This window comes from Nothobranchius furzeri, chromosome 2, assembly GCF_043380555.1.
Source record: "Nothobranchius furzeri strain GRZ-AD chromosome 2, NfurGRZ-RIMD1, whole genome shotgun sequence".
Taxonomy (NCBI): Eukaryota; Metazoa; Chordata; class Actinopteri; order Cyprinodontiformes; family Nothobranchiidae; genus Nothobranchius; species Nothobranchius furzeri.
In genome coordinates this window covers 76,386,803-76,400,694 of record NC_091742.1, presented here as the reverse complement: position 1 = coordinate 76,400,694, position 13,892 = coordinate 76,386,803, and the positions used below count along the sequence as shown (strand labels likewise).

Genomic DNA, 13,892 nt, shown 5'->3' with positions numbered 1-13,892 from the left:
ATTAATGTAAAAAAGAAACACTAAATAAACTACGTTCACATCCAGAATCAAACCCGGGTTTTCTGCACGAAAGTCCAACATCTTACCAGGCGAGCTAACGCACCAGTGATGTCACTTGTATCTGTACCATTTAAGAACGGTTTGGAGGGCTATGCCTGAGCGTGAACGCGCATGAAGCAGTCTGCTCGACCCGAGCAGCTTTCTTTTTCTGTGATTTTACAGAAAAATAGGCAATCACAGTAAAAATGCCAGGGCTCATTCTACAGGACCAGGGCATTGCAGGAGAACGTATTAAGAAGAAATTTATTATTTCTATGCATGTTTTGGCTGTCAAACTTCCATAATGTCCCTTTAAATAACAAATGTATGCCCTCTTTAAAATCGACCAGTTTAACTCTGTACATAAAATAGCACGTCTGGGTTATTTTGAACTTATTTGATATAATTTATGCTTTTTGATAAGCAAACAACAAAACACATTTGCATCGTCAAATGAAATCGATCGCGTTTTTAGACCTTTTTGCTTATTTACTAGAACTTTTGGCATTTATTTTACTGATTAGCATTACTGTTTGTGCTGTTTAAGAAAACCATTTAATTAAAAACAGAGTCCCTTTAAAAATCAAGCAGATTACCAAAATAGATAAGCTAACAGCTAGGCCAAAATGGAGCAACCATCCAAAATAAACTCCAATCTGTAAATATTAATAAACTGCAAATGATTTTCCAACCTCTGCATTACTATTAACTAAACACTCCTGCTGACATGTTGATATTCTTACTGTACCAAAGCTAGCAACAGCTAGCTTCTGCTAGCTGTTGACTAATCTTTTAGCCACTGTGCATTTAGCTTATGTTCTACTTTACCGTTATATAACTACTGTTTTTAAAGGAGGGTGGTCAGAGCTTGTATGTTTATCTGAACTAGTTGTTCAAAGAGAAACCAGAAACACTAAAAAATGGCAAATGTACAAATTTGTCTAAAGTTCATTACCAGATTTGGAGAGTTACTCTAGTGAAACTGCACCACTAGGCTCCTGCATGGATGGAAACAGCCCATAGTCATCATCACACACTGACCCATCCACATGGGGATTGGTGTGCTGCAGCAGTGGCTGCGCTCAGGAACTATTAGGTGGTTTAACCCCCCAATCCAACCCCTTAAAGCTGAGTGTCAAGCAAGGAGGCATTGAGTCCCGTTGTTAAAATCTTTGGTTTGACCTGACCGGGATTTGAACGCTGATCTTCCAGTACCAGGGCAGACTCTCTACCACTAGGCCACTGAGCTGGTCTAGACACTCTTAATAAAGAGAAAACATGACCATAAATGTTGTGATTTCACTATAAAACCAGCTGCACTCTTGATTTAGATCCTTAACAAGCTCTCTCTTGCTTCCAGACTGTCTGATGGGATCTTACGGAGGCAGGATGTAGCAGGTTCTGGCCACGCCTCCTCCTTACCCGCTCCTGATGCGAGCAGAGACATCTGCGTCCAGCATTTAAAGACTATCAAAGATTTTCTCTTATGGCATTAATCGTCCCCACAATAAAAATATGATTTTTTTTAGCATTTTAATTCATTTGAATCACTCAGTTTTAATTTAGGGTTATAATGAATAATTTTAAATATATTAATGATAATAATAATGTTTTAACCTTCTGGAGGCAGGCTTTGCAGATTTGCAACGTTAAAACCTGCCTACCTGGTTACTCCACATATGTATTTCATGAGCATTTTTAAACTCAGAAGTACCCCTGAAGGACTTAGTTGTTCGTCCTTTTATCAAAACTTATTTAGAGCCTGAGACGGTTAAAGCAATAACATTTTTCATGTTTGCTTTCCTACTTGACTTCAGAGCTTGCCTCAATGAGATACGGGGCCTAAAACGTGCTGATGAGCTAAAAAGTAAAGACAGACTGATTGTGATTCGAGTCCAAATATGTTCATCTTTATACTCTAAACATGTCTCAGTTTGGCTGTCATCCCTTCTTCCACATGTTCAGTCATCGTATTTTCCTGACAGATGTCTGATACCTTCTCCTGCTTGTCTGGAGAAGATGAGGAATGTAATGGAGACCCAAGCACAGAGGAGCAGTTATAAAGACGGGAAAATAAGTCTTTCTCAATTGTTGAGATAACAACATGAACAGGACTCTCCGACACGCAAACGTGTGCTCAACACAACCAGAAACCATGGTAACAACAATCAAATCCTTCTGCAAGAAAGTGTGTGTGTGTAAAAGATGCATTTAAATTCTGTTGTCTGTGAGTTCTGATCTAGTGGGTGACCTTTGACAACCACCAGCTGTGCAGCCAACTAAACACGGGAGTAACTAATTAAAACCTGATGAGGGAATTATTTGGAAAATGAATAATCATAAAAACACAGAACGCTAAAATCATTTTACAAAAATACTTTCATTGTTGGTACCCGTTCACAAATAAATGAATAAAAACTAGAGGTTATTGCTCAGCACCTTTATCAAATGTCAGGCATAGCAGACACTAATTCTACTTTATAACAATAGCAAAGTCTGAGACATAAACATCTGAAAATTATAATGTTATATGTTACGCAACACTACGCTACGTTGCATTACGTTGTCATGGTCTGCGCCTTCCTGTCATGATCTGCGTCTGCGTCTTCCTTCATGTGTCTCCTGATGTTTCTCCATCCCTCTCTAGAGTACCTTCTGTTTTTCATAGCACTCTTATGTGTCCTTTGTCTGCGTCTCATTTAGGTGTCTTCTGTTTGTAGCCCTTTTAAGTCAATTCCTCCCAGGTCCTGTGTCATTCATTCATCCCCAGCCCCTCCAGGTCTTCTTTCACGTTCTGTAGCTCCAGCCTCTTTGTCCCCAGCTCGGTGTCTGTGTGTGTCATTCTCCTGCTCAGCGTTTGTGTGTGTGTGTGTGTCATTCCCCTGCTCAGTGTGTGTGTGTGTGTGTGTGTGTGTGTGTGTGTGTGTGTGTGTGTGTGTGTGTGTGTATGCATGTGTGTGAGTGTCAGTGTGTGTGTATGTGTGTGTGTGAGTCCTTTCCTCAGTCTCTAGGTTTAGTTTTTGTGTTATAAGTTTATCTGTCCTCCTTTGGTTCTGTTTCCCTATTTAGATAAATTATTGTCACCTGCCTTCCCTCTAGCCCTCACTCCACACACCTGCTGCCATTTTTCCTAATTACTCCTCCCTGTGTATTTAAGCCCTGTCTTGTCTCTGTCTTGTGTCGGTCCATTGTGGTTGTTCTGTCAAGTCTTCTCTAGTCTCCAGTGTTTTTGAGCTCAGCCCTCTCTAGCCTCTTGTGTCTTTGTCTCTAGTTTTTGGACAACCTTTGGATTTATTGGCTCCCAGCCTTTTTGGATTTATTTTATGTTTGGCTCATCCAAATAAAGGATATTTTCTTATATCACCTCCTGCCTCGTGTTATCTTGGGTTCCTGCATTTTGGGTCCTACCAACCTCCAGCATATCGTGACATACGTTACATTATATTATATTATAATATATTAAATGAGCTACTGCAAATTCACTCCTCCTCTCGGTCGCTCAGGTCATCTGACCAGTTGCTCCTGGACGTTCCAAGGACTCAGCCTAAGCTCAGAGGGGATAGGGCCTTTGCTGTTGCTGCTCCCAGTCTATGGAACTCTTTGCCAGCGAATATTAGAAAGGCCTCCTCACTGGAAACGTATAAATCATCTTAAAAGACACACCTTTTTAGCTTGGCTTTTGACACCATATTTCTCTTTTGATTTTCGTGTTTTATTTTAGTGTGCTTTTAACTTTATACTGTATTCTATTTTATTCTGTTATATGCTTTTATGTTCAGCACTTTGGCCAGTGAGGGCTCTTTTTAGTGCTTTATAAATAAATTTGGCTTGGCTATATTATATTATATTATATTATATTATATTATATTGGATTGGATTAGATTTTAATAAATATAACACTAGAGATGGTAACCCAATGCAAGTGAGTGGTTTGCAGCTGTTTTGAGATATCTGACTATGAGACGAATGTGACTGATATGAAGCCATTTTTTGCATTTGCTAAAGATGACTAACTATGGTGGCCACACACACACACACACACACACACACACACACACACACACACACACACACACACACACACACACACACACACACACACACACACACACACACACACACACACACACACACACACACACATGCACACAAATCAAAGGTGATAAAACAAAATAACATTATAAGCAGATCAGGTGGACTTATCCCCCTGCTGCTGTGTCACTCAGCAATGTGAAAAATGCTGTACACACACACACACACATGCACGCATGCACACACATGCAAGAGCATGCTGAACATTATCATACTCGACCTGAAGGCTTAGCTGCATACCAGTTGGCATGCTGACCTGAGATTAAATGAGACCACCTGAGAAACACAAACTGTAGCAACATGCCTGCTGCTCTAAACTCAACCATTAGAACTAATCCAGGATCCCACCAGTCACTATTCTAGAAGACATCTCATTTCCTCGGGGTGCTAAAGTTGTTCAGGGATGCATTTTTCATATTTTCCGATTAATTTTCTGTTTCCTCCAAAATAATCCCACAGATCCTGTCTCTGGTTCTGAGTCACAATCGTCTCAGCCACAAAAAGCAGATTGAATATGTGGGTTTAGCTTTGTTTTGAACGGTTGCTGGGACTAATGTGGTCCACTTAAGCATGTAAGGAAACACTCATTTGAGTGTGGGGCTTCGCTGACAGTGAAATGAAAGAAACAGGTGCTCCCAATCTGGAAAGAGTGAGGGGAAAATGAGGAGAGTGTAGGTGGTTTTATGCATCAAAAACAAGGAAGACAAAACAACTTTCAGGGAGCGTGCACGTGTAACCATGTACCTGTTAACCTGTGAGGGTTTGAGCGCTGAATTATCACTCCTCGGCATCGGTCTCCCAGTTCATGCAAGATGCAATGAGACAATAAAATTGATTTGCCAAAAAAAGACGCTTTTTCATCTACTTTTAATTCATTAATAGATCAGTTCAGCATGAATAATAACATTTTCACATCTACAAGGTCCCTTCTTCACTTGGAAAAAATGTCCAGATTTGACAAATGCCCCAGAGGATTAGCCTTTAGCTTGTGTTTAGCTAGCAGATGCCATGCCTGTCTGTGTCAGATACAGCTACTGATCAGCACAGATATGTAACACAATGCTTTTTTATCACTGAACATTTTGAGTCACTTTCTCATGAAGATTTAGCCATATGATTAGCTTCAGCTAGATACGCTAACAGTTCGTCTTAAGCTTGTGTTACACACCTTCTTTAGATAGTTTTCATTAAAATGATTGTGTAGCTCCTCTGAAGTGATTTATTTATGCACATGGTTATGGAGAAATCAATATCAGTTCAGAACAAGCTATGCTAGCCAGTGTTATCTCAGCTAGTTTATTTGCTTGCAAGTAGCCGTGAAATCTAATTTTACACACCTTCAGAACTATTTCTTAAGTAGTTTTATTATACACATTGTTATTATATTATACACATTCTAAAGAAAACCAGATTAGTTCAGAACTAGCTAACAATAGATGGTGTTAGCAATACAAAAGCTAAAGTGTCTTTTCAAAGTTAATCCACTGTGAAAAAAAATACAGACTACTTCGTGCAAACACTAGTTTAAAAACATTTCCATCATAGTCAGTTTTGTATTACACAGTTTATGACATAGAATTATGTTGTTTCTTAGCAGCTAGCTTTAGCCCTTCTGGTGTAACACCTACTACACTCGTATTTCTGTAAGATTAACTAGACCACATCACAGCAGTGTAAAGGGTTGGAAAATAGCAACGACATAAATCACAATGGAGTTTTTCAGATTGGATATACTCAAACTAGCAGTTAGCTCACCAATCTGGTCCAAACTAAACTCAGTTTCTCCAAACTGATGCCATTCAGAGAGCCATCTACAACTGATACTCTGCTTTATGCTTGTCCATCCAACCGTTTTCAGCTGCTTATCCGGAGTCGGGTCTTTACGTTTTATATTCAGCAGTAATGAAGAACAGCTAGGAGACACGAAGGATGCAACATGAGACAGGATGCACAACAGAGACTAATGAGAAGGTGCTGACTGATATGAAGCCACTCAGATCTGTCAGGTAGAGCCAACAAATATCTAATAACAGGTAATTCTGCTGCTAAAACGCTTTCAGCTTATAGCTGAGCAGCCTGGATAGACAGAGGACCAGACATCCAGATAGAATCATAAAGAGCGGTGATGACAGACAGATAAACGTTCCACCCTGATTCTGTTCAAGCAGAGAAACCAAAACAAAGTTTTTCCTTCTTACAGGACAAAAATCACATTTATCAAGCTTATATTCACCATCTTTTCTTATTAATGCATGCTTTAATCTGTTGTTAGTCCTTTATAAATAAATCTTACTGTTGCTCTGGTCGCTTCCTGAAACTTTTATTGGCTGTTTGTTTTACAAATTTCAGTCGTGCTTCTACACATCTTTACCCTTAGGCAGGATTCAGAGTTTCCTTAGATGCTCCAAGTCCTTTTTATGAAGTAAAACATCAGGAGAATATGGAAACATGGATGTTATTTAATAAAGTCAGGGAAGAGCTGGAAGAAAGTCAGACGAGGGAGTTAAAGAGGACAGCATGTGACTGTTCTGTGTAGGTGGACTTGTCAGGTAGCCCGTGGATCACAGCCACACACACACACACACACACACACACACACACCAGGAACATGTGGTTTAGCTGCGCAATTTGCACAGAATAGTTCAGCTGAAGCATAAACAAAACAGGAGTTAAATTAAATATGAAGGCGTTATTACAAAACAGAACACTTCCTCCTGACAAACCACACACACACACACGCCTCTGCTTAAAACAGTCAAGTTCCACGCTTCCTTCTGACTTTCTCATCAGAGCACAAAAACAACACGTCACCTCGCCAAATAAAATAAATAAAAAGAGCTTCTAAATTTTAGCTAAATTGTCCCAAAGTTGATTTAAATGTCTCAAGGTTTGGCCTTCTATTTACACACACATCCAGGCAGATTTCACAGGAACATAAAGCCATCAAGGAAGGAGAACAAGAGCCTGACTCAAGAACAAGATGTAACAGATAGAGATGCAGATATCCAGGTGCCCCTATGACCAACTGCAGCTCACCACCACACAAGGACAGTTTGTTCACCTGGAAGCTCACGCCTGATGGTAGAACCTTTAATGTGTCTGGATGAACTGGGGGAAAAAATAAATAACTTTAAAACCCCAGGTTCAAATTACCTTTGATTACCTTTTTGGAACTAAAAGACTTGAATCTCATACACTTCATATGTTTGCTAAGCTAGAGTTTAAACTTCATATGTTTGCTAAGCTAGAGTTCTGCAAAGCAGCTGCTTCTTCATCTGAGATCTAATCCAAAGGTTAGTTATCAACATTTAAAGAGCAAGTTCACTTTTTACTTGTTATTTTTTAAATATGATCAGAATCTGAGTATAACATGGAAGTTAAACATGAAAGTATTCTCTTACATCTATTTCCTGCATTAGTCATCAATAAAAAATAGACAGGGAGACACTCAGATTAGAAAAGCCCGTCACGTCACACTGAGAATTAGCATTCATGGAGTCACCCAATCTGACTTGTGACAAGAAAAGCTGCTGTTGTTTTAGCATCCAGGAAACTGCAGAGAATGCATTGGCTAATAAAAGCTAACAATTAGCATTAGCAACTCCACCACACAGCAGAACTCCTCCAGGCTTAGATAAAACATCAGCGTTGCAGAACAAATAGTCAGGGGTAGAGTCGTGTTGCTGTTAGCCAATTAGAAGTGAGATGTCCAAATATCAGGACTCCAAATCCTGCCGTCTGTAGCTCAACTCTGCTCTGGTCAAAAATGTCCTTGAGTCACTAGTGCCACCTTTAGCAGCTTGCCCTCCTCCGGCCTCAGCCTCACATCAAATGTGGTACAGCTTAGAAGTCAGAGAGCAGAGTCACTCAATTGCAGTTTTCTGGCTAAAAGCACCTGCCAACCTCTGTTAGCTTCGGGTTAGCAGTTAGCTCGTAGCTAACATCTGCTCAGAATTTGATGAATGTCAATCATCTGCCCCCACCCTCACAGCCTGCTCTCAGCTCTAGTTTTGTGTTTTCTAGAAGTAACAAGACGACATGGCCAAGATGGAGGTGGTGGGAACCGCCCACTGTGCTTTAATTCATCTCTTCAAAGACCTACAAGTGACGGCACAAAGGGTTCGTCTATATTTTATAAACAGTCAATGTTGGCCACCGAAATTATCAACCAGCCAATTCCTTGACCAACCTTTTCATCACGGAAGCAATTTGTTAAAAAATTAATTGGCAAAATAATTGAATAACTGGTTAATTAGCCAAGCTATTCAATGAGAAACTAATGAATTGGCCAACCAAACGGCCAAGTGTCCAAATTCTTCTGAGCTCCTAAAAGTCTTTTGAAACAAGTTGTGTTACATTTGCTAGTCGGTTTTATAATGGTCAGAATCCACCCCAGAGAGACTCATATTATTCAGTTTCTACGTTTCTATTGAATCTAGAACACATAAAGTACGGGTTCGCTACCAGTACTAAATTAATATGTAACAGAGGAACAGAAATGTGAACAAATTGCCCCTGACGGTTGGGCCAGCTCCTCCAGGAGAATCCAAAGCTGTTCCCTGGTCAGCCGTGAGACGTAGTCTCTCCAGTGTGTCCCGGGTTTTCCTTTAGGTCTTCTCCCGGTTGGATGGACCCGAAAACCTCACCAGGGAGGCATCCAGGAGGCATCCTAACTAGAAGCGTGAGCCACCTCGTCTGCATCCATTCAAATCAAAATCGTAAAAAGCAACTAGATCTTTCCGCATTTTTTTTTCTGAGCTCAGACATTTAAATCACTGTCTTATGACAAAGACAACTTCTAAATGAAGCTATTTTCAAAATAAAAGTGCATCTGATAAATAGTTATCACATGGATTTTTGCTTTTTTGGACCAACACCATTGGCTCAGTGATCATTTACTCAATGTATGGATGTACTGTTACACTCCTACCCAGAAACCTTGTTTTTAATCACAACATCTTGGCCTGTGTGAATTACAGTTCCACCATCATGAAAACCTGCTGATTGTTCTGGAGGTCAGACGGTGTAACGAAGAAAGAAAACAAGAAAAATAAAAAACTTTGAGAGAAGTTAAAGCTTCCCCCTCGCGGCGCTGCTGTTGTTATCTCGATGTCACACACCTTTATTTTCCCCGCTGCTACATGCGGATGTTATGACTAAAGGAGCCCTCGCCTCACCCCCCCACCCCACCCCAAATTCCACATGAGCTTCGGGTCACGTGCAAAGGTGAGGGAACCCATAACAAAGGGTGTGTGTCTCGATCCGCGTGCACGTCAGGAAAACACACCTCAAATTGAGTGTGTGTTTGTGGTTTGCAAGGCATGACGAGTTGAAAGGAAAGGCTGTGGGTGTACGTTACCACTGAACTCCCTCACCTGGCAGAATGGAGATGGACATCAGAGTGAATGTTAATACTCAGATGACACACAGTGCATATGATGCATGCTCTCTGGTCTGTGGTTCGGAGAGTGGACGAGAAGCTATTGTTGCACATTTTCAAGCTTTTACTGCAAGACAATCTTTCCTAAAACCCTGCCAGGTACAGCATGCAGAACTTTAATCAACACTTATAATGTACTCCATTAAAATAAATGTATTTTTAGACTTTTTATAAGTTTCATAAAGAAGGAAATGAGCATTTGAAACGGAGCAAGCCTTACAAATGAATGGGAATAATTTGTGTCAAGCTAACTCTTTCCACTAGAGGGCCTCAGTGAGACCTTTGGGAAGGTGGGGAAATAGAGAAAAGGCTGATCATGTATCAGATCTTACTGCAGCGTAACATCTGTCAATTTCCTCTGGAGCGTAACAATTTCAGATTTGCTCCATCTTTATTCAAACATTATTATCACAACACTCTGCACAGCAAATCTTTCATTATTAAAGGCAATCAGTAGATTTTCCTTCTCTCAGTGCTGCTTATGGTTGTAATTTGGAGACTGCGTGAAATGTTTTTATTTTATTTTAACAGATGATTAAAAAACCTGCAGATTAACAATGTTCTAGATTAATGAGCCATGTTTGTTGAGATAAATTCTGTCCTGCAGAACAACAAGACCTGTTTGTTACAGCAAAGTAATTCAACAGAATTTAACTTTTCCCATTTTCAGAAAGCCTAAATGGCTTTAAAATCGGACTTCCCATTTCAGCTGCTCTTGCACACAGTGGTGCACAAATGTGGTGGCCAAGAGGGGCCGCTATCCTCCTGCATTGCCCCTACTTAAATACATATTGACAGTTAGATATGTGAATTTAAGCAAGGAAAGACTACGTTTGATGAGTAACACACTATATAAAATATAGAAACACACAAACGTTGGCTCCTAATCAGGATTAGCCAATATTCAACATCATTAACCTTTAAAATTGCTCTAGCAGAATCAGATATTTCTTATTTATGGTTTTAATTATTGTAAGTTAATCAGATTAGTATAAAAATATTTTGTTAATTACAGATTTTTAAGACATATACCAGAACTGGTACCAGCAGGTGAGAGCTGTACAAGAATCTAAAATTATTATCAGTGCGTCTGTAATTTGTTTTGTCATTTTTTTATCCTTCAAAGCATACAAGATTTCTGTAACATAAGACGCCAAATCAAGAAATGTAATAACTTGCTTAAATACATAAATGTATTTGTTGATGTGCCTAAAAGTTGCTAATTCCCTTCATAAAGTTTATGCAAATGCATCAAAGGGATCATTCAGATCTTTTTAAGTGTTTCTGTGAAAAGTGAATGTCTTATTCTTTTATCTGACAGCTGTTTGAACATCCTCTGTTTAGAGAAACAGAGACAGTTTTGACCAGATTGTTGAGCTAACGGCTAGTCTGAGAGCGGCCAGGAAAAGCTATTCTAGTCTAAAAAGTTTCCTTAAAGTTCATTCTAAACTTATTTTATGAACTTATTTATTTTTTATGAACAAAACCAGGAAAGGTCACACAACAAAGAATTGTGTGGTTATTTACAGACATAGTCGTCTACCAAGCTAACATTTCTGACTGGAATGAATTCCACTGAAATGAGCCCGGAATGTGAGATCTAAAGCAATGTAAAGAGTGGAAAGGACCATTTACATAAAACCTTATAAATGTTTTGAGACTGGAATTTCTATAGAACACTTTGCAAAAAAAAATCCCCCCCCCCCCCACCCACACACACACACACACACACAAACACAAAAAAAATAATAAATAACCTAAATAAACAGCCATCAGTTAATCGGAATCGGTTAGCATTCCACATACATCTCAGACAGTCTGTGAACTCTCTATCAGTAAGGACTAATTGAAGCCATCTTCAAGAGCCTTTTTACTTCCACATTGTTTTAAAATGTTTATCAGGAATTCAAAATATTTTATTAAGAATATATTAATTGTCCCTAAAAACCCAAATCGGTGCTTCTCTACTTTGTTACTGAACCAACTGTGAGTCATTAGCTCGTCTTTTTAACCCTCTGGAGGCAGGCGTTGCAGATTTGCAACAGTTAAAATCTACCTACCTGGTTACACATATTTCATGAGCATTTTTTAACTCAGAAGTACCCCTGAATGACTTAGTTGTTTCTACTTTTATCAAAACTTATTTTGAACCTGAGAGGGTTAAGCAGAACTAATCTCTATTTCTCAGAGCTGAGGTTGTTCATAGAGATATCTCCATCAGCTATGACTCCTATCCTCTTCAGAGATCTGGTCTCCTAGGGGTTTTAAAACTCCCTCCAGCATTATTAGAGGAGCCATGAGCTCGATCCTGATTGAACGCCCATACCAAGTGGGCGGAGTCATGAGCAAGTCTCTTTGAACACACACACACACACGCACACGCACACACACACACTCACACACACACACACACACACACACACACACACACACACACACACACACACACACACACACACACACACACACACACTTCCTGCTTCGCACACCTCACGTGTAAAAGGCATCTCATTTAAAAATGACAGAACCACCAGATTCAGAAGCATGCAGCAGACACCATGAACACTAACATAATGTGTGCTAATGACAACACCTGGAGATTAGTTAATCCAGCTGACCCTAACCCAAACCCAGAACAAAACCAAATTACGCTCCAAATGCGTCTTAGTGGCAGAAATGCATGTTTGGTGTTTATTTTCTTAGAAAAATAAGATTTAATAAACTCTGCTGCATGCAAAGCCTTTTCATTTCACCATAATAAAAAGGATAACGCGCTGGAAATCCTTTCCACCATAGAGCTGCATGTTGCTACAGGTTGCCCTCTCTATGAGCGCATGGAGGCGCCGGCCAGGGAACCATCGTCCGTTCTACCATGAAACTACAAAGTATGCACTAGTGAAAATATTTGGAACACCTGTACTTAAAATTAAAGGCAGAAAAGAAGTGCAAAATTGCGCATATTCATTCCAACCGAGCGTAAACAGGATCGTAATTAAAGCAGCCTCTGTTTATAAACTTTAATTCAGGTTTGCAGCCGGTGCAGAGAGTCTGGAGCAGGGACTCGGTCCAGTCTGGCGTCATCATGCGTCTGGAGAGCCGCTCCAAGACAGGGAGACAGGAACAGAGAGACAGGGAGACAGGGACAGAGAGAGGAAACGGGAACTCACCGCTGAGTCGGATCGCTGCACCGCGACGCTCATGAGGAGCAAACCCACGAAGAGCGTCTCCAGCAGCTTCGAGCCTTGCCTCATGATATCTAGCGGGCTAAAAACAAAGATTCGCTTCAATTGGATGTCATATCCCTGCTCCTCTGCGCGCTGGCCCTCGGGAATGGAGGAGAGAAGGAAAAACACTTGCTGCTGGCTGTCGCTGCGCTCAGAGGCTCCCGTGGTCCTGGCTCTAGCACTGTGCGCCTCTGCATCCCCCCCCCCCCCCCTCACCTCCCCTCCTCCCGCCCGCTCTCTCTCTCTCTCTCCCTCCCCCCGGCTTGCCCACCGCGCACTGCTATAATCTGCACTTTTCACCAGTTGGGGAAATTAAAACTATCACTGAAAGGTCACAAATTAGAGATCACGTTTGGTCCGTGCAGAATTCCCAGGGTGATGTTTCATGATGACGTCAGGTTATCACACTGAAAAGTTTAGAGTGGGTTTTGTGTTAGGGCCTGGCGGAGGGATACCATCTTTTATGTGCCATTCTGTCTCTTTAAAAAGCTTTAATACGTTCTGACATGTTGCATTCCAGTCCGACTGTAGCTGACACCTTTACACTTTTATTCCTGAAGAGGTGATGCTGCTGCTGTTTTGGAGGTTCATTAGATTCACAAACTGAGAGACTCAGAGTTGTTTGACCAAAACATTCAAAATAAAATAAAATGAAATTAACATCCTCGCAAATGGTCTTGACATTTGACACAATCAATAAGTAAAACAACACAGGTGTTTATATTTCCTTCTATGCAGTGGTGACCCTATTCATGGGCCACTGGGGGCAATGGCCCTCCTTGTGCTCTTTGCTAAGCTCCTCTACTGGGTACTCAGAGACATGTTCACTCAGAAATAGAATTATTCTGATTTTTAACCAGAAACCATTTCAATAATCCTAAGAACACCTCTGATTAATGGCTCTAAAATAGTTAAATCAGACATTCCTACCAGAATATGTAGCCTTTATACGAGCTACCGCTACGATAAATAGCTAACAGACGTAAAGCAGGTGGAGAGCTCCACTTAGTGAACCTACTCGTGCCACAAAACTGTTAAGTGCAGTTTCTGGTGAGCAGAACGGGAAGTTGGTAAATTTTCTTCCTCGAGAACCACTG

The 13,892-nt window shown here is 40.5% G+C and overlaps 1 protein-coding gene across 2 annotated transcripts in view; it reads right to left on the bottom strand.

Moving 5' to 3' along the window:
- The window catches only part of col4a5 (collagen, type IV, alpha 5 (Alport syndrome)), a 73,840-nt gene extending 60,843 nt beyond the window's left edge, over positions 1-12,997 (bottom strand). The window contains exon 1 of one of the 2 annotated variants that reach the window (XM_070547981.1): positions 12,739-12,997. In XM_070547981.1, the coding sequence (XP_070404082.1) occupies positions 12,739-12,822 (84 nt within the window). In that variant the 5' untranslated portion in view covers positions 12,823-12,997. The remainder of the gene's footprint in view (positions 1-12,738) is intronic. The other variant, XM_070547982.1, reaches the window with a different exon arrangement.
- Positions 12,998-13,892: the final 895 nt, after the last annotated feature.